General features: G+C 39.0%; 1 protein-coding gene across 2 annotated transcripts in view; it reads right to left on the minus strand.

Moving 5' to 3' along the window:
- Positions 1 to 11,951: 11,951 nt before the first annotated feature.
- PDCD6IP (programmed cell death 6 interacting protein) overlaps positions 11,952 to 23,526 on the minus strand; it is a 79,789-nt gene continuing 68,214 nt past the window's right edge. For both annotated transcript variants that reach the window (XM_080815179.1, XM_080815178.1), the window contains exons 16-18: positions 14,864 to 14,987; positions 13,550 to 13,740; positions 11,952 to 12,623 (exon numbers count right to left, since the gene is read on the minus strand). In XM_080815179.1, the coding sequence (XP_080671305.1) occupies positions 12,449 to 12,623; positions 13,550 to 13,740; positions 14,864 to 14,987 (490 nt within the window). In that variant the 3' untranslated portion in view covers positions 11,952 to 12,448. The remainder of the gene's footprint in view (positions 12,624 to 13,549; positions 13,741 to 14,863; positions 14,988 to 23,526) is intronic.

Raw genomic sequence — 23,526 nt, forward strand, 5'->3', positions numbered from 1 at the left:
ATCTCCCACTCCCCCTGCTTGTGTTCCCTCTCTCACTGTCTCTGTCAAATAAATAAATAAAATTTTAAAAAGAGAGAGAGAGAGATGCATGTAAGAAATGGGAGCAAATGCCCTCTTATAAAACATACTCCAAGCAACAGGGGAGACTTCAGAACCTCTTAAAGTTTCATCTCAATGAGGGCTCAGCTCCTTGACATGCCAGCCCCCGGGACTCAGTCTCTCCAAGCCTTGTTTCTGCCTCTCCTGTAAACTGGGGCGAAGCTAGTGGCCACCTCGTAAGTGGTTGTTTAGATAAGGCAGTGGATTTTGAACGCCTAGAAGAGGACCTGGAACATGACGGACACTCAATAAACGTTAGCTATTTTTGGCGGCTGCAGCAACAGCAGCACAGAAGAGGAAGCGCTGCTTGTCCTTAGAGATATTGAGATCAGAGGCCAGCAGGTGAGCGAGAGCCCAGCCCCAGCTCATCTACGAAGCAGCCATGTGACCTCGGACGAGTGGCTCAACTTATCCACAGCCAGCGACTCCTCTGTTTGGACTGTGAATCAAATAATATCACTTTCATAGGGTTCTTATGAAGCATAATGAATCATTACTGAAAGACACAGTAGCGTGCCTAGAAGTTGAACTGGATAGTCGATGTTGAGCAAGTCACTATTAGATGAAATAGAGTAACTACTAGGAACGCAGCAGTGGTTGGCCATGGAGGGAAATGTGAAACTGGTAAAGACAGCAACAAAATATATCTGTGGCAGCCAAATTAAAAAGGCTTTGGAGATGGGGTGTGGAAGAGTAAATGCTGCAGAAAAATGAATTCTGAGTTAGAAGTCTCTGATGGCTAACGTTACCTGTCGACCTGACTGGGCCAGGGTGTGTCCACACAGAGTTGAACAGTATTCTGGGTGTGTCTGTGAGGGTGTTTCTGGATGAGATTCACACTTGAACCAGTAGACTTAGTAAAGCAGACCGCCTCCCGAATAGGGGCAGGCTTCCTGGAACCCACTGAAAGCCTGAATAGAACAAAAAGCTGAGCCAGAGAGAATCTGCTCCCTGCCTGATGTTCTCAGAGGCGGGCATGTCTTCTCCTGAACTGGAATTCCTATCGTTAGCTTTCCTGGTGCTCAGGACCAGAGACTGCAGATCTTGGAACTGCTCAGCCTCCATAAATATGGGAGCCAATTTCTTATAACTAATACAAAAACCATTTCTGGGGCCCCTGTGTGGTTCAGTCGGTTAAGCATCTGCCTTTGGCTTGGGTCGTGATCCCAGGGTCCTGGGATCAAGCCGCACATCAGGTTCCCTGCTCAGTGGGGAGTCCGCTTCTGCCTCTCCCTCTTTCCCTCCTCCGACTCGTGCACTCTCTTTCTCTCTCTCAAATAAATAAAATCTTTTGAAAATCCTAAAAAAAAAAAAAAACATTTCAGGGCACCTGGGAGTCTGACTCTTGATTTTGGCTCAGGTCTTAATCTCACGGTTCTGGGTTCAAGCCCCATGTTGAGCTCCGCATTGGGTATGAAGCCTACGTAAAAAATAGCGGGGAGGAAAGGGAAACCATTTCAAGAAAGTCTCCCAGAACTGAGAGAGAAAAAGTTTGAAGATTAAAATAATGGGTAGGGGCGCCTGGGTGGCTCAGTGGTTTAAGCCGTTGCCTTCGGCTCGGGTCATGATCTCGGGGTCCTGGGATCGAGTCCCACATCGGGCTCTCTGCTTGGCAGGGAGCCTGCTTCCCTCGCACTCTCTCTGCCTGCCTCTCTGCCTACTTGTGATCTCTCTCTGTCAAATAAATAAATAAAATCTTTAAAAAAAATAAAATAATGGGTAAAAAAATGACTGATATTATTGAATATTTATATGCTAGGCACACAGAAAACATATGAGGGGGATCAAGCATCATAACAATAGGAATTTCAGAGGGCAGTCAAAAAGCACATGGAAGAGAGATCATTCTAAGTTTAAGAAAGGCTTGTGTTTTTTATTTGAATCTCCCTGATGGCTAGTGATGATGAACATTTTTTCATGTGTCTGATAGCCATTTGTATGTCTTCTTTGGAGAAGTGTCTGTTCATATCTTCTGCCCATTTTTTAATATGATTGTCTGTTTTGTGTGTGTTGAGTTTGAGGAGTTATTTATAGATCCTGGATATCAACCTTTTGTCTGTACTGTCATTTGCAAATATCTTCTCCCATTCCGTGGGTTGCCTCTTTGTTTTGTTGACTGTTTCTTTTGCTGTGCAGAAGCTTTTGATCTTGATGAAGTCCCAAAAGTTCATTTTCGCTTTTGTTTCCTTCGCCTTTGGAGACATATCTTGAAAGAAGTTGCTGTGGCTGATATCAGAGGTTACTGCCTATGTTCTCCTCGAGGATTCTGATGGATTCCTGTCTCACGTTGAGGTCTTTTATCCATTTTGAGTTTATCTTTGTGTACGGTGTAAGAGAATGGTCAAGTTTCATTCTTCTACATATAGCTGTCCAGTTTTCCCAGCACCATTTATTGAAGAGACTGTCTTTTTTCCACTGAATATTTTTTCCTGTTTTGTCGAAGATTATTTGACCATAGAGTTGAGGGTCCATATTTGGGCTCTCTACTCTGTTCCTGGTCTATGCATCTGTTTTTATGCCAGTACCATGCTGTCTTGGTGATCACAGCTTTGTAGTAAAGCTTGAAATCAGGTAACGTGATGCCGCCAGTTTTATTTTTGTTTTTCAACATTTCCTTAGCAATTCGGGGTCTCTTCTGATTCCATACAAATTTTAGGATTATTTGCTCCAGCTCTTTGAAAAATACCGGTGGAATTTTTATCGGAATGGCATTAAAAGTATAGATTGCTCTGGGCAGTGTAGACATTTTAACAATGTTTATTCTTCCGACGCAAGAGCATGGAATGGTCTTCCATCTTTTTGTGTCTTCTTCAATTTCTTTTAGGAGTGTTCTGTAGTTCCTCGGGTACAGATCTTTAACCTCTTTGGTTAGGTTTATTCCGAGGTATCTTATGGTTCTTGGTGCTATAGTAAATGGAATCGATTCTCTAATTTGCCTTTCTGTATTTTCATTGTTAGTGTATAAGAAAGCCACTGATTTCTGGACATTGACTTTGTATCCTGCCACATTACTGAATTGCTGTATGAGTTCTAGTAGTTTGGGGGTGGAGTCTTTCGGGTTTTCCATATAAAGAATCATATCATCTGCGAAGAGAGAGAGTTTGACTTCTTCCTTGCCAATTTGGATACCTTTTATTTCTCTTTGTTGTCTGATTGCTGTTGCTAGGACTTCTAATACTATGTAGAACAAGAGTGGTGAGAGTGGGCATCCTTGCCAGTTAGAATGGCCAAAATTAGCAAGACAGGAAACGTGTGTTGGAGAGGATGTGGAGAAAGGGGAACCCTCTTACACTGTTGGTGGGAATGCAAGTTGGTGCAGCCACTTTAGAGAACAGTGTGGAGATTCCTCAAGAAATTAAAAATAGAGCTTCCCTATGACCCTGCAATTGCACTACTGGGTATTTACCCCAAAGATACAGATGTAGTGAAAAGAAGGGCCATCTGTACCCCAATGTTTATAGCAGCAATGGCCACGGTTGCCAAACTGTGGAAAGAACCAAGATGCCCTTCAATGGATGAATGGATAAGGAAGATGTGGTCCATATACACTATGGAGTATTATGCCTCCATCAGAAAGGACGAATACCCAACTTTTGTAGCAACATGGACAGGACTGGAAGAGATTATGCTGAGTGAAATAAGTCAAGCAGAGAGAGTCAAGTATCATATGGTTTCACTTATTTATGGAGCATAACAAATAATATAGAGGACAAGGGTAGATGGAGAGGAGAAGGGAGCTGAGGGAAATTGGAAGGAGAGGTGAACCATGAGAGACTATGGACTCTGAAAAAGAACCTGAGGGTTTTGAAGGGGCGGGGGTGTGGGAGGTTGGGGGAACCAGGTGGTGGGTATTAGGGAGGGCACAGATTGCATGGAGCACTGGGTGTGGTGAAAAAACAATGAATACTGTTACGCTGAAAATAAATAAAAAATTAAAAAAAAAAAAGAAAGAAAGGCTTGTGTTGGGGCGCCTGGGTGGCTCAGTGGGTTAAAGCCTTTGCCTTCGGCTCAGGTCATGATCCCAGGGTCCTGGGATCGAGCCCCGCATCGGGCTCTCTGCTCAGCAGGGAGCCTGCTTCCCTTCCTCTCTCTCTCTCCGCCTACTTGTGATCTCTGTCAAATAAATAAATAAAATCTTAAAAAAAAAAAAGAAAGAAAGAAAGAAAGGCTTGTGTTTTTTTTTAAGAGTGCGCGCGCATGTGTGCACACTCGCACATGCACACACGAGTGGGAGGAGGGGCAGAGGGAGAGGCTGTCAATCTGCTGAGCACAGACTCCTGGGCAAGGCTCGACCTCACAACCCTGAGATCATGGCGGGAGAGGAAATAAGAGTCAGATGCTTCACCAACTGAGTCACCCAGGCGCCCCAGGCTCCAGAGTTTATATCAAAAAGTTCATTTAATCTCCAGTTTCTGCTCTGACATGTGACCACTCCACACACACAAGGAAAAGGCCAAACTGAAAACCAACCATTCCTCTTAGAGCATTTGGAGCACTGAGGTCACGGGGGACACAGGCCCCAAACTGGAGCAACGGGCAAAGGCAGGAAATCACCGCTCCCCAGGGTCTGGGAGGAAAATAAACCAGAATGGACAAAACACTGAAACAGAGCGAAGGACTAGCTCGAGTTAAAAGCTTCTGGGGCCCAGGCTTAGATGGAAGGGCCCCCCTATTTCATGAGTTTTGGCTCCAGGAGCCCCACCAGGTTTCCACGGGGAGGACTGAGAAAACCTCCTCCAACTTCCAGCACCGGAAAAGGAGATGAACCAAAAGACTGTTCCGTTCTCTGCCTGCCTGCAGGGGGAGCCGCGTCATCAGAGCCGAACCAGCTTGGGGGGGGGGGGGGGGTGGACAACGCCCGCCCGGTTCCGGGGTCCTCAACCATCCTGTCTGATAAGGCGTGGGGGAGCGCTGGGAGGCACTGGTGAAAGTTCGAGCCCACACTCCTCCCGCCTGCAGCCCGACCCTATCAGCAGGGCTCCCAGGTAGTTAAGAGGATTACAGCTGCAAGGACAGGGAGGCTGGGATTCCCTTTAAGGAGTTCCTAAGGAAACAATAGAAGAAACAAAAAAACAAGAACACTAGAGGGAACTTGGCTTACAAACCTCCAGAAAACAGTAAACACAATCTAACTCACCAGAAAAATACAAACCCTCTCACTACAGGTCTATTTACCTCAGCTTCTCTGACCCAATACAGCATGTCTGCCTTTCAACAACTACAAGGCGTGTTAAAAGGCAAGAAAAAAACCCAGGTTGTTCGTCTTGGTTTTGGTTTTTGGCACTCGGGCCTATACATCCTCTGGGGAGTCACCACTGTGTTGTAGATCTCCACCTCTCTGCTCACAAGGGAAGCTAGGGTATGTCGTTTATTCCGTATAACCCAGGGAGCCCAATGAGGAAACTACCTGTTCATAGACCAGACTGAGTATAATTCACTTACTATTGCTGCTGTAATAAATGACCACAAACTTAGTGACTTCAGACAACACAAATTAGGGGCGCCTGGGTGGCTCAGTTGTTAAGCATCTGCTTTCCACTCAGGTCATGATCCCAGGGTCCTAGGATTGAGCCCCACATCAGGCTCCCTGCTCAACGGGAAGCCTGCTTCTCTGTCTCCCACTCCCCCTGCTTGTGTTCCCTCTCACTCTGTCAAGTAAATAAATAAGGTATTTTTTTAAAAGACAACACAAATAATCTTACAGCTCTTGAGATCAGAAGTCCAAAATAAGATTCACTGAGCTACAGTCGAGGTTTTGGTGGAACAGTGTCCCCTCTATCAGCTCTAGGGGAGAATCTGTTTCCTCCCCTTTTCCTATTTCTAGAGGCTGCCACTTTCCTTGGCTCATGTTCCCATGGCTCCATCTTCAAAGCCAGCAGGGTTGATGGAGTTGAGTCGTTCTCAGGCTGCCATCCGTTTCTCCCTTGCCTGTCTCCCTCTTTTCACTTTTAAGGCAACCTGTGATTACATGGGGCCCACCGGTAATTTAGGGTAAAGTACCTATTTTAAGGTCAGCAGGGTAGCAACCTTAATTCTACCTACAACCCTAATTCTCCCACTTTGCAGCCTAATATACTCATGGGTCCCGAGGAATAAGACAGAGACGTGTTTGGGAGGTCATTATGCTGTCTACCACAAAGTAAAATTAAATGTGCTTATGTTCTGTTCTTTTAGGTGCAGTTTATTTTCTATGCTCCAATGTTAGAAAGTTTTCTTGCTGAAAAATTAAGTATCAGTCTGAAATACAAATACTGTCAAAAATTGTGAGATCTACTCTGGGTAATTACGAAAACTCATAAAGCATAATGGGATTAGAGATTAGTGACTGTTCAAGACATGTCATTAGTGCAAATAATGCCAGGTGTACCTGCACTTCAAACAAAGTCTGTGAAGTTTCCAGCTAAAAAGGCAGTCTTTGGTCTTTATGAAAGAAAGGAAGCCAAGGCAAACTTTGGTTTTAGATCCAACTGTCACAGTTCACTGCCTCCCTTCCACAGAAGGTCACATCACATCTGCTGCTGGGAGTTGATAACCCTAAAGACAATTTGAACTCTGTGCGTGCTGGTAGCAGACACTGTCTCCAAGGAAGGAAACTGGATGAGACATTGTTTCATCACATGCCTTTTCTTGCCTCTTGTAATTTATACCACGTGTATATACTTACTCAAAAAGTACACTAAATTTTAAAAGAACATATGATGCAGCCCAATCTATTGTGGTGGGTGGTGAAGGTTGTAGGGGTGAAGGTTCTTCTTTATCCCTTCTTCTAGGTTCTGGTAGAAAAAGAAGGCATTGGCCCTTCACAGGGGTCCCTTGTCTGGGATCAGGTGCTTACTGGTAACAGAAAAGCCACAAGACTGGAAGCACTAGGGGATTTGATGTAAGACAGACAACAAGATCAAACATCCTAAATGGTCAAAGGCCACCCCAAGATGAAAAAGGGAGGAGACCCAGCTCTGCCATGTTAATGTATTTTGTAAACTGAGTAATATAAAACTGAAGAGGGGCACCTGGGTGGCTCAGTGGGTTAAGCCGCTGCCTTCGGCTCAGGTCATGATCTCAGGGTCCTGGGATCGAGTCCCGCATCGGGCTCTCTGCTCAGCGGGGAGCCTGCTTCCCTCTCTCTCTTTCTGCCTACTTGTGATCTCTCTCTGTCGAGTAAATAAATAAAATCTTAAAAAAAAAAAAAAAACTGAAGAGAAACACAAACAAAACGCAAGCAAAGTCCAATTATTATAATCCAGAGAGGATGCCTACTGTAAAAATAATAGTGCATTAACAATAGCAATCTAAATCCTGTTTATAAAAAAATTTTTTAAAAGGCAAGATTTGGCTGGGGGTGGTGTGATAAGAAAAGTATTAATGTTCCAAATAACTAGAAGAGAGTAAACATAATCCAAGCAATTAAAGACAAGAAAAGGAACCAGAGAAGACAAAATATACCAAACAAAATGATCAAAAGATCATATAATTACAATTTTAACAAAGTTGCAAGTGAAACTTTCCTATTCGATTAGCCACAAAAAAGAAAAAAAAATCTGATTGGGTCCAGTAACTACATCTGAACACCTATAACTAAGGCAAGCACACATAATTTAGAAATTTTGCTAATGCATCCAAAAAGAACACAATGGTGGCAATTTTAATAACAAAAAATATTACAAGGTGGAAAAGGAACAGTCATTTCATGTTCACAATAGACATAATTAACATGAATATGAATCACATGACTTCAAAATACATAAAGAGAGTTAAAAATACAGTAAAACTTAAGAGTAAATTAAACGGTAACAGACATGAGCCTGTTCATTAGTTGAAAGGGACTAAGCAACTTCTAAACGCGAAGGAAGAGTATCAGGAGCCACAGAACTGACAGAAGCCAGGGTCCCTTGTAGGCGGGATGCTGAGGCAGACACTCAGGATGTGCGTGGACTGATTATATACACAGGAGAGCCTGTGAGCCAATGGGGACATTGGTTGGCAGTGGCCTGAGGCTCTCTGGTACACAGGCTCCGGGCAAGCTGAAGCCTGCTCTCTGCAGTTCCTAAGCCAGCCCCATGCGACTTGACGAAGTAAATGCTAAAGCCACCCCAGCACATGAAGCTGCTCCTTGCTCTTTAGACTGCAGCACAACCCAAGCACCAGGCACTGGCCTCTCACTGCAAACAATCTACGTGTCCAAGCCCCTAGTGTGAACTCTGTACTCTCCGACCCAGATGCCAGATAGGTGAAAACAGAAGTAAGATTAAACTAAAAAAAAAAAAAAAAAAAGAAGTAAGATTTAACTATGCCCAGTTGATGTATTTAAAATTTATATAATAGGGATCCAGACTATTGATTCATTCCTGGAGCCAGTTTGTTCAACAAATTTGGAAGACATACAGCATCAACACACTTTCGGATAAATTGTGCATTGTGAGCTACATAATAAAACAGTTGCATCTGACCTTAAAACATGGAAGTAGAAAGAAAATGTTTTAAAAGACGAACACATTTCAAAAAATTTAAGAATAAAACATGAACACATTTCACCACCTCCCCTTTCCTAACCAACTGAATAACATACCATACATTTCCAAAAATTAACCCCCCCAAGAAATGACACCTGAGAAGATTCCTCACAGACCTGCACCCCTGAAACAAATAATACGTTGTATGTTAATTAAAAAAACACACACACACAAAATTACGATGGGTTTTGCTTGTTTAAAAAAAAAAAAACTGGGGCAAATCACAACTAATGAAAAACAGTCCATCCATGGATCAAGTATGGGGCTGACCGCTGTAAGAAAACATTTAAACACGGTCTCACGCATTTAGTCAGAGTGGGTATTTTTTTATTTCCCAAACCACCATTTGTCAAACTGCAGAAACTATAAAGCTGAAGGATAAACACTTCAAATAAGAATTCATACTCCAAGGAAGTAAGAATCTTTCAACTTTTATTTCTAGGATACATTCATCTGGAACCCTTTTGTTGCTTTACAATTTTCCCCCTAAGAGAAATGAATACAATAAAAATATAATCCAACTACCAGCAGTGTTTGTAACCAGAAAAGAATCTAAAATCTCTGGTGTGATAATATAGGATTTTTTTAAAAAATATAAACTTCATACCAGAAATAAAGCCTGAATATTCTCTTTTTCTTTAAAAATATAATTTTTCCTTCTTAGCTCTTCCATGTAAATCTTATAATCAACCATTTAATTCTACAGTCTATTTTTATACTAGTAATTTTAACACTATAGCAGTTTTTCCCTACTTTGTATCCTGTTCTGTACTGTGAATCAACTAATAATTGCAGAAGTGTTTACAAAGAGAGAAAGAGAGATGCCACTAGGTTGTAGCAAGATTCTTCAAGATATACCAATCATTAAAAGAAAAAAAAAAAAATCCCCATTAGCAAACTGAAACCTACTGAACAAACTGCATTTTATCATGTTTATGAAATTAGAAAATGTGTATAAAGCACTTTTGCAAACTTTGTAAAGCTCTAATGGAAACATTTTTAAAATCTGTTTTAACTAGAAAGGCTGCTGACTGGGATAGAGTGTCAGGGACAGAAGGTTCTGTGAAATCTTGTTCTTTTTTTCTGTTAACTACTTACATTTGGGGAAGGAGAGATTATAAACTGCGAAGAAACCGGGGTTATGGGTACAGGAATGTCTCACAAAGACTGACTGGTTTGCAGTGACATATAACTGTTCTTCTTAACTGAGAATAAAAATCAAAGGACATGGGAGTAGACCAATACTTTACACCAGACTGAGAAGTCAAGCTATTTGTCTCCAACTAGGAACAAGAAATTGGAGAAGTGAGGCTTTTCCCCCCTACTTCTGACTAGCTTCTCCATGCAGAGCTTCATTACTTGCAGTCCTTTTAAAAACAGTATTCCAAACCCAAACTTAAATGGTCTGGGAATGGTTTCTTTAGTTTAGGAAAATTATCAAAAAGTCTAATTATAAACATAGGTAACAAAATACCTAAACCAGAGTTGACACTTTCCTACCTCTAGATGAATACCATTGTCCATAACACCTTTTTAGGGTATTCTGTGGAATATAAGAAGTTAAGCAAAGGACAAGAAAGTCTGGTAACAAACATAATCCCAGTGGGGGCTTCCTGGCTTGTTAGAATGCAAAACAGACTAACATAAACTTCTTACCATGAGCTACCCTAATGAAACTAGAAACGCTATGAGGACAGCCCCAGCAAGGAAGGGCTGCAGAAATCTGGTCATCTGTACCCAGACACAGGCAACCAAAAAATGCATCCACAGTTACCTAAAGGATGAGTGAACTGACCAGAGAGTGGGTCTGCATTACTGTGTAAAAAAGTCTTTGAGCGAGTCAGGCATGATGGAAGAGGCTGCCACTTGGGGCTTTAGAGCCTCCTTTCTAACAGTTTCTGAACAATTTCCCGTGGCTCTCTAGGAGCAGGCCTGGCTTAGCACACAGAATGGGCTAAGTGGCCTTCTAACCTCTTTCGCCCCTCTGATGCTCTTACTCTTCTTAGAGCCTTCTTTCCCCAAGAGAATATTCAGGCCAATTTGTTTTTTGTTTTTTTCTGCATTAGTAAGAATAAACTAGCAATTTGGAATACCCCTAACTCTGAGTATCTCATGTTAGTATAGGATACCATGAATAGTAAGAATAATAAGAATGTAGAACTTTAATGCCTTTTACATAAGTGTCAAAAAAGCCTATGTCATAGTTTGATGATTCCACATTAATAAAATTTAGCTATGGTATGTAAAAAACTACTTTTGCCAAGGTTTTAACTATTGGACTTTAAACCAATTTCAATATTCCATGGAAAGGTCATTTGTAACATGCCTTCATGTTTTCTACGTACAACAACAAAGTAAGATTTTTTAAATGTACATATATTTTTTAACCAATGCACTCCCTTTTACAATCACACCTCCAGTCCAACATTTAAAATATAAACCCAAAATGTCAATGAAAAGAACAGTGGACCAAATGACAGTATCATTTAAATGTAACAATAATGCAGAAAAGGTGAGCATCAAAACTTAGAAAATAAACATAAACAGATTCATTGGAAATCTGCTCATATGCCTGATGTGTTCAGAAACGAACCTCACACAAAACAAATCCCACTATTAGACAACTCATACCTTTCTCTTTTACTCACTCCATGATGCATGTCTCACTATTTTTACTGAGGTTTATACAGTGATTAATTATCCTAACAGCAGAGCTTAATATTAAATATACAGGCTATTCCAGAATTGGCATATGCTCCCAACAATTGTTTTGTACGCTCCCTGAATTATGAAATAGTCTAGTATTTTAGGAGCATAAAATGAAAAGGGCTTAGATTGACTCAGATACATTGTGCATTAAATGTTACTAAGTTAAGACAGTAAGGTGGAAAAAAGGAATAGAAGGGTACAGCAAATTTTCTTTAAACAATTCCATTACATTAAACAGTACTATCCATGATATGTATTTATTTTAAATAGGTTATGAAAAAAAGGGAAAAAATTATTATCAGAATTTGTATCAGTTTCTTGGAGGCTAATAAAACTTTAAATATACATATTTATTTGTATATTTATTTGAATAATCTTTGGTAGCAATTGTGTTTCTCCCACATTATAGGACTTTTCAAAATAAATGTCAAAATTAATTTACTAATCAGCATATGAAAGATAAATTATGGTACTATTCTTTTGGTTTTCCTATAAACCTGACTATTAACTTGCACTAATCATGCACTTAAACACAGTTATCTGTTTAACTTATGTACATATAAAATGAGAGACTAATACCAGAAAGAAATTAGACAGTAATGAGAATCAATGACAAAACATAACAATGACAACTGTTCTTAAGTAATTTATTTTTAAATTATAAGATTTACAACGCTTTGATTATGCAAAATAGTATGGAAATTAAACCAAACTGATAAACCAAAAGAGAAAGAAAACTTAGTTTTCTTGAATATCAGTACTTAAACCATCATTGTAAGTATCTGATGTCCCAACCACGTCTTATGTAGACATAAGTATAATAATTTCAAACGTTTCACTTGTGGGTTTAATTTCTCATTTTCAACTTTTATGAGCTGAAATGTAATTTATTTCAAATCCTATTATACCTATTATAGTGTTTGTACTGCAACAGCAGCATCTCTCAGTGTGCAATCAAATGTGGAACTGGGGCACAGTTTTTAGCTTTCAGCCACAGACAGAAATTATACACTGTGTTCAGTATAACAGAGTACGTTATATTAACCAGAACATAGAGTTTAGTACACTTATTGCAGGGTTGGTACTTCTTTCCCTTTGAACTGAACCAGCTGAGCTTCTGAGCTGACATATTACTGCTGTGGATAGTAAGACTGCTGTGGGGGCTGAGGGAAGGGGTATGAAGGCTGCTGGGGTCCTGGGTATGGAGCCTGTCCAGGGCTCTGGTGATACACTGGCGGATATGGCATATTATACTGGCCGTATGCGTAAGGATTGTAGCCCATGGGCATGGGCATTTGGCAATACCTGATGAAAAGAAAACAAACAAACAAAAAAAGGGATTGGTAAATCAAATACTGGAAAATGAAATGTAACAATTATTCTAAAACCAAGTTTTTTTCAAGAAAGTCATTTTTCTCTATTTCTCAGTCTAGCAGAGAACATTAGGGAGAAAAAAAAATAGCTATTTCAAGGTACTTATTAGAAAAAAAGTGTTCCTATCTGTTAATACTTGAGATAAAAGAATATCGAGTATTTAATACTATCCAGAAAATAATACTATAATGGAAATAAGACTAAATATTAAACTATTAACTAGGAATAAAAATGGAGACCCTTAATTTTAATGTAACAACCTAAGTACCTTCCTGATTCACAAGATTCAATACTCACTGTAATGCACATAAATTCACCGTTAACAAAGTTTTAATATTTGGAAGACAGAATGTACTTACAAAGCAAAGTCTGGAGCACATCTTAAGAGGTAGTCAAATGTCTGGATTTTTAAGATTAAAAAATTATCACAAAGAAAGCTGTTCTTTAAGAAAGCACATGCCGTAATTAGAGTCGTGTTCAACAGTCTGTCAGAATGCCAATATTTCAAAGTACAGGTACATAAGCGAGGCCTTATCAGTCTTCCTAAGTTCAGAAAAGGTGCCTATCCGTTGATCACCAAAATAAAGACGACCAAGGAAACACATTCTACATTCCATAGAGAAGAGATTTAAGATGAATCCAGCATGTAAAAACTAAAAACATAAATAAGCCTGGGAAATAGCCATTCAATTGCTCAAATAAGTGCCTGTAAAATTATTTTCATTTCTGTGTAAACTGACAATGCAGATTATTCATTCATGACACCTCCATTAGAGAAGGGGTAACCCTGTTTTTAAAAGGCTAACCAGAGCTGGAAACATTAGCCAATTCATTCAGATATTCAGTTGCAGCCTTACCCGGGATATCCTGGATAGGTAGGATATGGGGGTCCCTGGGCCTGTGGAGGGGGAGCTGCTGAACCAGGAGCGTGTGACGGAGCTGGCGGAGCGGTGCCTGTCCCCACTGGAGCTGGAGCAGTAGCAGGAGGAGCTCGATTTGATGGAAGCACAGGAGGTGGAGGCCGGGCTGGGGGTTGGGGCTTAGCAGGCTATAAGAAAAAGTCAACATTGACTACAAAATGTTTTATGTTGCTGTCAAATTACTGTCAGTTAAGATAAGTGAGGGTATATGAGAAACTCTAGAATCCAACCAAATATATTTCTAATTTCCATTTTTAAATGTTGACTTGTTGCTCTAGAAATGTAACAAGCTGAGGAATAATTCTCCAGTTTCTGGAAACTGCACAGCTACTGCTCTGTTCCTAATGCCTAATCATTTCTGTACTCATTACTGCTCCCATCAATGGTTAGACATTTGAGATGGGAGGAAGGAGCAAGTCAGGTACAGTTTTTTACTGTAATCTCCTCCTAGCCACATTTTTTATGCAAACATTTTCAAACACTCAAAAACTTAAAAGAATAGTATAATAAACAAATGCGTATTTACCAATTAAATTCAGTAATTATTAACATTTGGTCATGTTTGCTTTATCTATAGCTATATCCATATATTTATCTACCTAAATGTTTGCGGAACCATGTGAAAGTAAGTTGCAAACTTTATGACACCAGCCCTAAAGACTGTAGCATACAAGTCCTAATATTCTCCTACATAATCAAAACACCATTTCACTCTAAGAAAATGAACAGTTACTTCCTAATGTCATTGCGTATCCACTCTACATTCAAGTTTTCCTATTTATCACCAAAAAAAGCTCTTAAAGGAATTTTTATAAACCAAGATCCAATCAAGGGTCATGTACTACATGATTATTATGAATCTTTCCTCTTTTAAACCAGAATGCCCCACACCTATTTTTTTTCTTTCCATGACATTCACTTTCAGAAAACACAAAGTGTCTCAGAATGCCCCAGTTCTGGATTTCTCCAATTATTTCTTAATGGCACAATTTAACTTCTTATTTTGTAACACTGTATTTGCTATAAACTGAGAGGTGGTTCTAAAGACCTGATTAGATTCAAGTTGAACCTTTTCTGGCAAGAATTCATGAGTAATGCTGAATCCTTTATATTGCAAAACATCAAAAGGTTGGTCAATCTGATGAAAACTGGTAACCACCAGATCTTTACAATGTAAAGCCTGTTTCATCCTTCACGGCAAGCAAGCACTAATGTAAAACTTCCATTTACAAACTGTGGTTGCTTACTGACCGGCATGGTTCTTGGTGCTGGCGTTGGAGGAGCTGGCGCATGTCCCCCAGCTGGGGAAGACTGATATGCAGGTGTAGGAATTGACGGAGCACTAGGTTCCCTGGCAATGCTTTGTTGCAAGTCCCTTATTAAAGACAGAAGTGTTAGGAATTAACACAATTTTAAAAAACAACATATGTAAAATACCAGATCTTTTTTTTTCATAGTTTTTTTAAATTTAAACTCAATTAATTAACATATAGTGTATTACTACCATCAGGGGAAGAGTTCAGTGATTCATCAACCTTATATAATACCCAGTGCTCATTACATCATGTGCCCTCCTTAATGCTCATCACTCATTACCCCATCCTCCCAACCCCCTCTCCCCACCAGCAACCCTCAGTTTGTTTCCTATGATTAAGAGTCTCTTCTTTGGTATGTGCTATGGTGAGTGCTGTGAAATGTGTAAGCCTGATGATTCACAGACCTGTACCCCTGGGGCAAATAACAGATTACATGTTAATTTAAAAAAAAAAAAGAGTCCCTTGTTGTTTGTTTCCCTCTCTGATTTCATCTTGTTTTATTTTTCCCTCCCTTCCCCTATGCTCCTCTGTTTTGTTTCTTAAATTCCACGTATGAGTGAGATCATATGATATATGACAATTGTCTTTCTGACTGATTTATTTCACTCTGCGTAATACCCTCTTAGTTCCATCCATGCCATTGCAAATGCCAACATTTCAATTTTTGATGGCTGACTAGTATTCCATTGTAGACAGATACCACATCTAGATCCATTCATCTGTTGATGGACATCTGGGCTCTTTCCATAGTTTGGCTATGGTGGACATTGCTGCTATAAACACTGGGGTGCAGGTGCCCCTTCAGATCATTACATTTGTACCTTTGGGGTAAGGGTCATAAGGTGCTCTATTTTCAACTTTTTGAGGAACCTCCCTATTGTTTTCCAGAGTGGCTGTACAAGTCTGCATTCCCACATGCATCCTCACCAACATCTGTTATTTCCTGATTGTTAATTTTAGACATGACTGGTGTGAGATGAATACCAGATCTTTTTAAATTTTTTCTTCTCTTCATATAGGAAACAGAAAATAGACTCAAAACAATGATGGTATTTTAAAATATACCTTTCTGTTCTTGGCTAGAACAAACTCAAATCTTTTTTCCTACTATTTAAAAAAATAAAATTAGTTCTTTTTCTATTTCTGAAGACTAGGAAAAGATCAGAGATCACAGTTATAGCTAGAGAAAGGAACATGTCAAACTCGGCAGGCAGTCCTAAGACTGCCCACTCACTATTAAGAAGCCACCCCTAGATGGAAACTCCTAATATACTGGCCTATCTAAAAGTTATCAGAACACCACAACTGCACACAGTCAGCCAGCTGTTTCATACCAGTGTTTTAGGAAACAAAACAACAGGTGAGAAATCTAACCTGTTCAAACCATTATGCAAATTTCTTGATGAAAATTTTCTGAAGATATTCAAAGAAATGCAACACTGAGATATTTTATGTTAAAAGATAACCCTAACATCTATATCTAAAGTAAATGCATGACAGACTGTTAAAAGGACTATTAAAATCGAGTATTAAATTTTAGGAAAATAATTTAAAGTCCCCTCCAACAGTAAACTGAAATCCATCCCAAAATCTCACTAACCAAAACCCTAAGGTAAAATGCACTCTATGAAACACATGGTATTGACCAACTTCTATCTGAACTGAGTCATATACACAAAAAAGTAAATATGGCAAGCCCCAACGTGTTCGCAACAGCACCTGATGTCCTGACATAACAAGTAACTGCAACTCCCAACGTCCCCCCCAGACCACACTTTCACTACCAAAAAAGGGTCCCAGTTAGAAGATACATTAGTCACTCTCTATATAAAGAAAGCTAATACACACTCATCAAGAAACCAAAAATACAGAGCAGCTGGGTGGCTCAGTTGGTTAAGCATCTGCCTGCGGGGCTCAGGTCATGATCCCAAGGTCCTGGGATCCAGCCCAGCATCAGGCTCTCCGCTCAGTGGTAAATCTGCTTCTCCCCCCACCCCTCCCTCTCCTTCTGTGACCTCTCGCTTGCTCGCTCAAATAAATAAAATCTTTAAAAAAAAAAAAAAAGGCAAAAATAATTCTTAACGTTTGTAAGTTTGTAATAACTGCTTACAACATAAATTAGAAGTTTTTAATCAGTATTAAAATTCAAAAAATTCCGATTTTTTGAAATATGTGTATTTCATATATACAAGTATGTTTTACCATATTTAATATGTAATACTTCACTTATTATAATGGTTTCTATAATTATAATTGATTAGATACTTGACTATATTACAAATGCAATATCTAACATATGTAATTATATTATAAAGCCTTAACATAATACTTTTCTTTATCTTTGATAAACTCCAGAGATAGCTGCAATAAGTGACATACTTACAGGACAACGGAGAATTTCCTAGCCACTTAGTAATAATTATATAACTCAGAGCTATTAAATCATGAGACTAATAACATAAAAAAGCAAAAACATATGAAATAAAACCCCACCAGTATTTCATTGCCAACAACCATCATTACTGACATTAGTTTCAAATCACTAGTGAAAAGAAGGTAAAGTTCAGAGAAAAATATTTATTCTTTTTGCACACTGAATATAAAGAAGACATATTAGTCATGAGGAAAATGAAAATTAAAACCACAATGAAATAACACTACACATCTACCATAACAGCCAACTCTCATACACAGCTGGAAGAAATATAAATTAGTACAACCACTTTGGAAAACCGAAAGCTTCAACTAAAGCTCCATATACATATACCCTCTCACCTAGCAATTTCACTATTAGATATATATCCAACAGTACTGCATGTATTTGCTCACCAGAAGCAGGACCTAGAACTAGCCCATATGACTATTAAATACCTGAAATGGGGCTAGTGTGAACTGAGATGTGCTGTAAGTGGAAATTACACACCAAATCTCTAAGACTTACTCCGAAAAAAGTAGTATGTCATACATATTTTTTATGATTATGTTTAAATTATAATATTTTGGGTATACCAGCCTAAACAAAATATATTTTGGGGGGTTTTTTGTGAGGTTTTTTTTTAAAAGATTTTATTTATTTATTTGACAGAGAGAGAGAGAGAGAGCACATGAGCAGAGGGAGTAGCAGAGGGAGAGGGAGAAGGAGAGAGAGAGGGAGAAGCAGGCTCTCTGCTGAGCAGGGAGCCCAAGGCAGGGCTTGATCCTGGAACCCCTGGATCATGACCTGAGCTGAAGGCAAACGCTTAACCAACTGAGCTACCCAGATACCCCAACAAAATACATTTTTGAAAATTTAAATTTTAAAATGTGGCTACTGGAAATTTTAAATTGCATACATGGCTGCATAGTACTTTCACCATACAGACAAAGCTTTATTTCACTAGTCCTGGACATTTGGTTTGCTTCTATTCTTTTACTGCTACCAGCAAAACTGGGGAATCAGATTATAGAACATTCATCCTCACACTCGTCATAATATAATGGCTAAAACTACATACTACTCAAACACCCAACAGAATATGTATGTAACTTATAGCACATTTACACAATGAAATACACCCAAATATGAAAATTAAAGATCTACAACTACACACGACTATACGGTAAGTCTCACACAGTGCTGCCTGTAAACCAGGTACCAAAGAGTGCATGTGACTCCAGATACACAGTGCAAAACAGGAGAAACTAGTCCACACTCTCACAGTAAGGATAATGGCTGCTCTGGGAAAGTGGTTAACAACTGAGTAGATGCGTGGATGAGGCTTCTGTGGTGCTGACAATGTCCTGTGAACTGACCCAAGTGTTCAGTGCGTGACTACATTGTTTGTGAAGATTCAATAAGATATACACTTATGTATACTTTCTCAAAAGATTTTATTTATCTATTTGGGAGATAAAGAAAATAAAATAAATTTTATTTATCTATTTGAGCAGCAGAGGAAGAGAGAGATGCAGATGCCCTGCTGAGCAGGGAGCTGACCTGGGCCTCAGTCCCAAGAACCTGGGATCACAACCTGAGCTGAAGGCAGGCGCTCAACCCACTGAGCAACCCAGGTGCCCCTTATGTATACTTCTGTTGTGTTTTTATTTTATAATCAATAAATATGTTTGAAGGAATTTAAACCCCTGGTATTAAAAGTGATTTTAACAAAATAAACCCTCAGATTTTTAAAAGCTGATGTTGTGTCTATTTGGCCTACCTTTTTTTTTTAAGATTTTATTTATTTATTTGACAGGGAGAGACACAGCAAAAGAGGGAACACAAGCAGGGGGAGTGGGAGAGCGAGAAGCAGAATTCCCGCCTAGGACAGAGCCCGATGCGGGGCTCAGTCCCAGGATCCTGGGATCATGACCTGAGCCAAAGGCAGATGCTTAACCACTGAGCCACCCAGGCGCCCCTGGCCTACTTTTCCATCTTCATTTACCTTTCAATCACCAAGCTAAAATCACCTGACAAGTTGATGAATGTTTCAGAATTGATTTTGTTCATAGTATAAATATAGAAATACACATGCAAACAGTAACAAACCTATTTTTCAAGCTAGGTATTTGAAATATGAAATATCTGAAAACAAGAATATCCCCAAATGTCTTGCTAAGCCATGAACCTGTATTATACTACACAATTCTGAAGAGAGTTATGTTAGCCTATTTTACCCTAAAGATTTAAGTGGAAAAACAGTACACACAACTAGAAAGTAAATTATCACAGGCAACAAAAGGATTTCAAATAGGAGTCGGCAAAATTTTTTGCATAAAGAGCCAGACAGCAAATATTTTAGGCTTTGCAGGATATAGGGTCTCTGCCACAAACACTCAAGACTGCTGTCATCAGGGCAAAGCCAGCCATAGATAATATGTACAAAAAGAACACAACTGTGTTCCAGTAAAACTTGACTTTATAAAACTAAGCAGCAAGCTTGACAACCTGGACACTGTAGTCTGCCAACCTCCAATTTAAACTTAGAAACCTTTTTTGGGGGGCACCTGGGTGGCTCAGTTGGTAGGGTGGCTGCCTTCGGCTCGGGTCATGATTCCCGGGTCCTGGGATCAAGCCCCACAGCGCGCTCTCCGCTTGGCAGGAAGCCTGCTTCTCCCTCTCCCTCTGCCTGCAGCTCCTCCCATTTGTGCTCTATCAAATAAGTAAATAAAATTTTAAAAAAGAAAGAAAAAAGAAACCTTTTTTGGCTCTCACTTGGTCCTGAGATACAGAATTTAAGGGTCCTGTACAGTCATCTCAATGGCAGCTGCTTGCTTAGGTGAAGGAAAGGAAAGAGGAGCAGGGGGTCCTGCTCCAAGCCCCTCACCCAGCTTGCATCTGGGCCAGATTAATCTTTATCTGTTTTACAAACCAGGCTTCTCTGTAACACTAAGTTTGAGCAAAGGGTTCTGCAGCTTTAAAAAAAAAAAAAATAAAAGGGGGTGGGCAGTAGGGAATGACTCTGAAAATTCAGCTGTACAGTCTGAAAAATAAAAATCAGACTACTTGGATGTAGCTGTAAAAACATACGAAGATCCATTAATTATTTAATTTCACATAACTTTCTGAAAACGTAATGTGTTCACTTGCTTCAAAAACCAAAAAGTGAGTGAAAGATCCCTATCTGCAAGTTCCCGCTCCACCGCTCACACCCCCAAATACACACTAATCTTACGAACCTGTCCAGCATTACCTGACCATAAACCAATTCAAATGTATTTTATTTTCTCCTTTTTTACACAAAAAGCATACTTTACACCATTCTGTATCTTTCTTCTTTACCATGACTATCTTCAAAATCTCTCCATACCAATAAATAGAAAACATACAAAAGAAAAAAAAAAGAAAAAAACTGTACAGATGTAGCTTTATTTATTTCACCAGCCCTAGATATTTGTTTCTTTTACTGCTACAAGCAATTCAGAAACGAATTGGTTAATGTCATTTCTAGCATATGCTAACACATACCAGAATAAATCGTCAAAACCAGACTAGCTGGATTAAAAAGATGTACGGATTTGCAATCCAGACCTTTAGAGCAAAACTGCCCCACACAAGGATGCACCAACATGCATTCACAGCCACAGATGAGACCTGTTCTCCCACATGTGCCAACAAAGCATGTTTTCAAACTTCCAGATTTTTGCCAACCTGAGAAATGTTACTTCAGAATAGTTTTAATTTGCATTTACATTTATTGAATGAGGGTGGGTTTCTAGTTTATTTATCTACTTTTTAGGTTAAGCTCTAGGCCAAGTGGGGCTTGAACTCACAACCCCAAAATCAAAAGTTGTGTGCTCTACCAACTGAGCGAGCCAGGTGCCCCAGACAGGTATTTTTTCATAAATGCTTAGGAACCACTTACATTTCCTCATCTGCCAAATTTCTGTTTACAGCCTTTGCCAACTTTTCCATTGGGTTTTTCTTGTCCTCAGTAATATCTGAGTTCTTCATAAACCAGTTCTTCATAAACCAGTAAATTTGCCTTTCACCTTTGTGAGCAAGTTTCAAATATTTTCCCCTAGTTTATTATATAAAGACTCAGCTTATATTATGATGAAATTTTCCTTTTTAAAAAATGGCTTCTAGGGGCACCTGGGTGGCTCAGTCGGTTAAGCGTCTGCCTTCAGCTCGGGTCATGATCCCAGGGTCCTGGTTCGAGCTCCATGTCGGGCTTCCCACTCAGTGGGGGGTCTGCTTCTCCTTCTGTCCCTTTCCTCCCACTTGTGTTCTGTCTCTCTCAAATAAATAAAATCTTAAAAAAAAAAATGGCTTCTAGATTTTAAGTCAGAGTAAGAAAGACTCATCCCATTTCAGCTTTATAAAGGAATTCTCTCATAAACATTCTATTTTATCCTACACATTTCAAGTTTGATCCACTTGGAATTTATTCTGGTATAAAAATAACTTTTATTTTCTAAACGGCAAGGCAATTGTCTCTAACATCTTCTGATTGGCTTAGGATCTTTTTTTACACTAAATTCACAATGTATCAGAGTCTATTTGTATTTTCTATTTGGTCTTTGGTCTGTCTAATCATGTACCAGTACCACTGTGTTTTAATTAGACACAATATTATATATTTTAATATCTCATAGAATGAGTTTCCCTTACTGTTCTTTTTACACTATTTTCCTGGCTAATAATTTGACAGTTTTTCTAGCTAAGTTTTAGGATCAACTTATCTAGTTTTAAATGAAAATCTGTTTATTTTAAATCAATAAATTATGTTGAATGTGTAAGAACTGACATCTTTATGAAGTTGAGTCATCCTACGCAAAAACATGACACATCTTTCAAATTCAAGTCCTCCTCTGTGCCCTTAAAGAGTGTTTCAAAGTTTTCTACATACAGGTCTCACAGACAACAAATTAATTCCTATGTATTTTATGGTTTTTGTTGCTATTACAAGTGGGGGTCTTTTCTTCCATTGTATCTCCTATATTTATTTATATGAAAGCTACTGTTTTCTATAAAATATATTTACAATCCATTGTCTTCAGTAATAATTCTATTATTTGCAGAGTTTTGGGGTTCTCATGGATTTTTAAGCTGTATTATCATAAAGTTGTATAGTGAAGATTTTAACTTCTCTTTTTCTATTTAGAATTTTACTCTTTTGTCTAATTATGGGGGCTCATACTGCCAGTATGGTATTAAATAATAGAGTTGATAGTGGGCCTTTTGTCCTTGCTTTTAGAAGGAATGTTCACATTGTTTCTCCATGAACCATGATGCTGAGTTTTGTGCAGATATAAAAAGACTGGTACACACACAACAGTGTTAAGAAAGTATTTACCTACTCCTATTCTACTGAATACCAGAAGACTTTTTTTTTATTTAAATTAGCCAACATATTAGTTTTTGATATAATGTTCAATAATTCATTAGTTGCACCCAACACCCAGTGCTCATCACATCACATCACATCACATGCCCTCCTAAATCCCCACCACCCAGCTACCCCATCCCCCCACCCACCTCCCTATCTGCAATCCTCAGTTTGCGTCCCAGAATCAAGATTCTCTCATGGTTTGTTTCCCTCTCTAATTTCTTCCCATTCAGTTTTCCCTCCCTTCCACTATGACTGAGTCTCTGCACTATTTCTTACATTCCACATATGAGTGAAACCATATGATAATTGTCTTTATCTGATTGACTTATTTCACTTAGCATAATGCCCTCCAGTTCCATCCATGTCAATGTAAATGTTAGGTATTTATCTTTTCTGACGGCTGTGTAATATTCCATTGTATATATGAACCACATGAGACTTACTTTCTCCATTGTTTTTCCTCACCTGTGAAAACAATCTTCTTTCCCTTACATGTAAAAAAATACTGAACCAATCATCGCATTACTGGAATAACCACCCTATCCCCGCTTGTTCATGGTTCTTTTTCTAACATACTGGTATCAATGGTTAAGTATTTTATTCAGGACTTTTGCAACCATATTCATAAGTGAAACTCATCTGAAGTCTGGTTTGTCTTAATCTTTGTCAGATTTTCTTATCAATAATTTGGAGGGGTTTTTTTTAGTCTCTAAAGCCATGTTTAAAGTTCATTAATTATTTGCTTTTCAAATGTTTAGCAGAAGGGGTGCCTACATGGCTCAGTCGG

The sequence above is a fragment of the Martes martes genome, assembly GCF_963455335.1.
Source record: "Martes martes genome assembly, chromosome: 1".
Taxonomy (NCBI): domain Eukaryota; kingdom Metazoa; phylum Chordata; class Mammalia; order Carnivora; family Mustelidae; genus Martes; species Martes martes.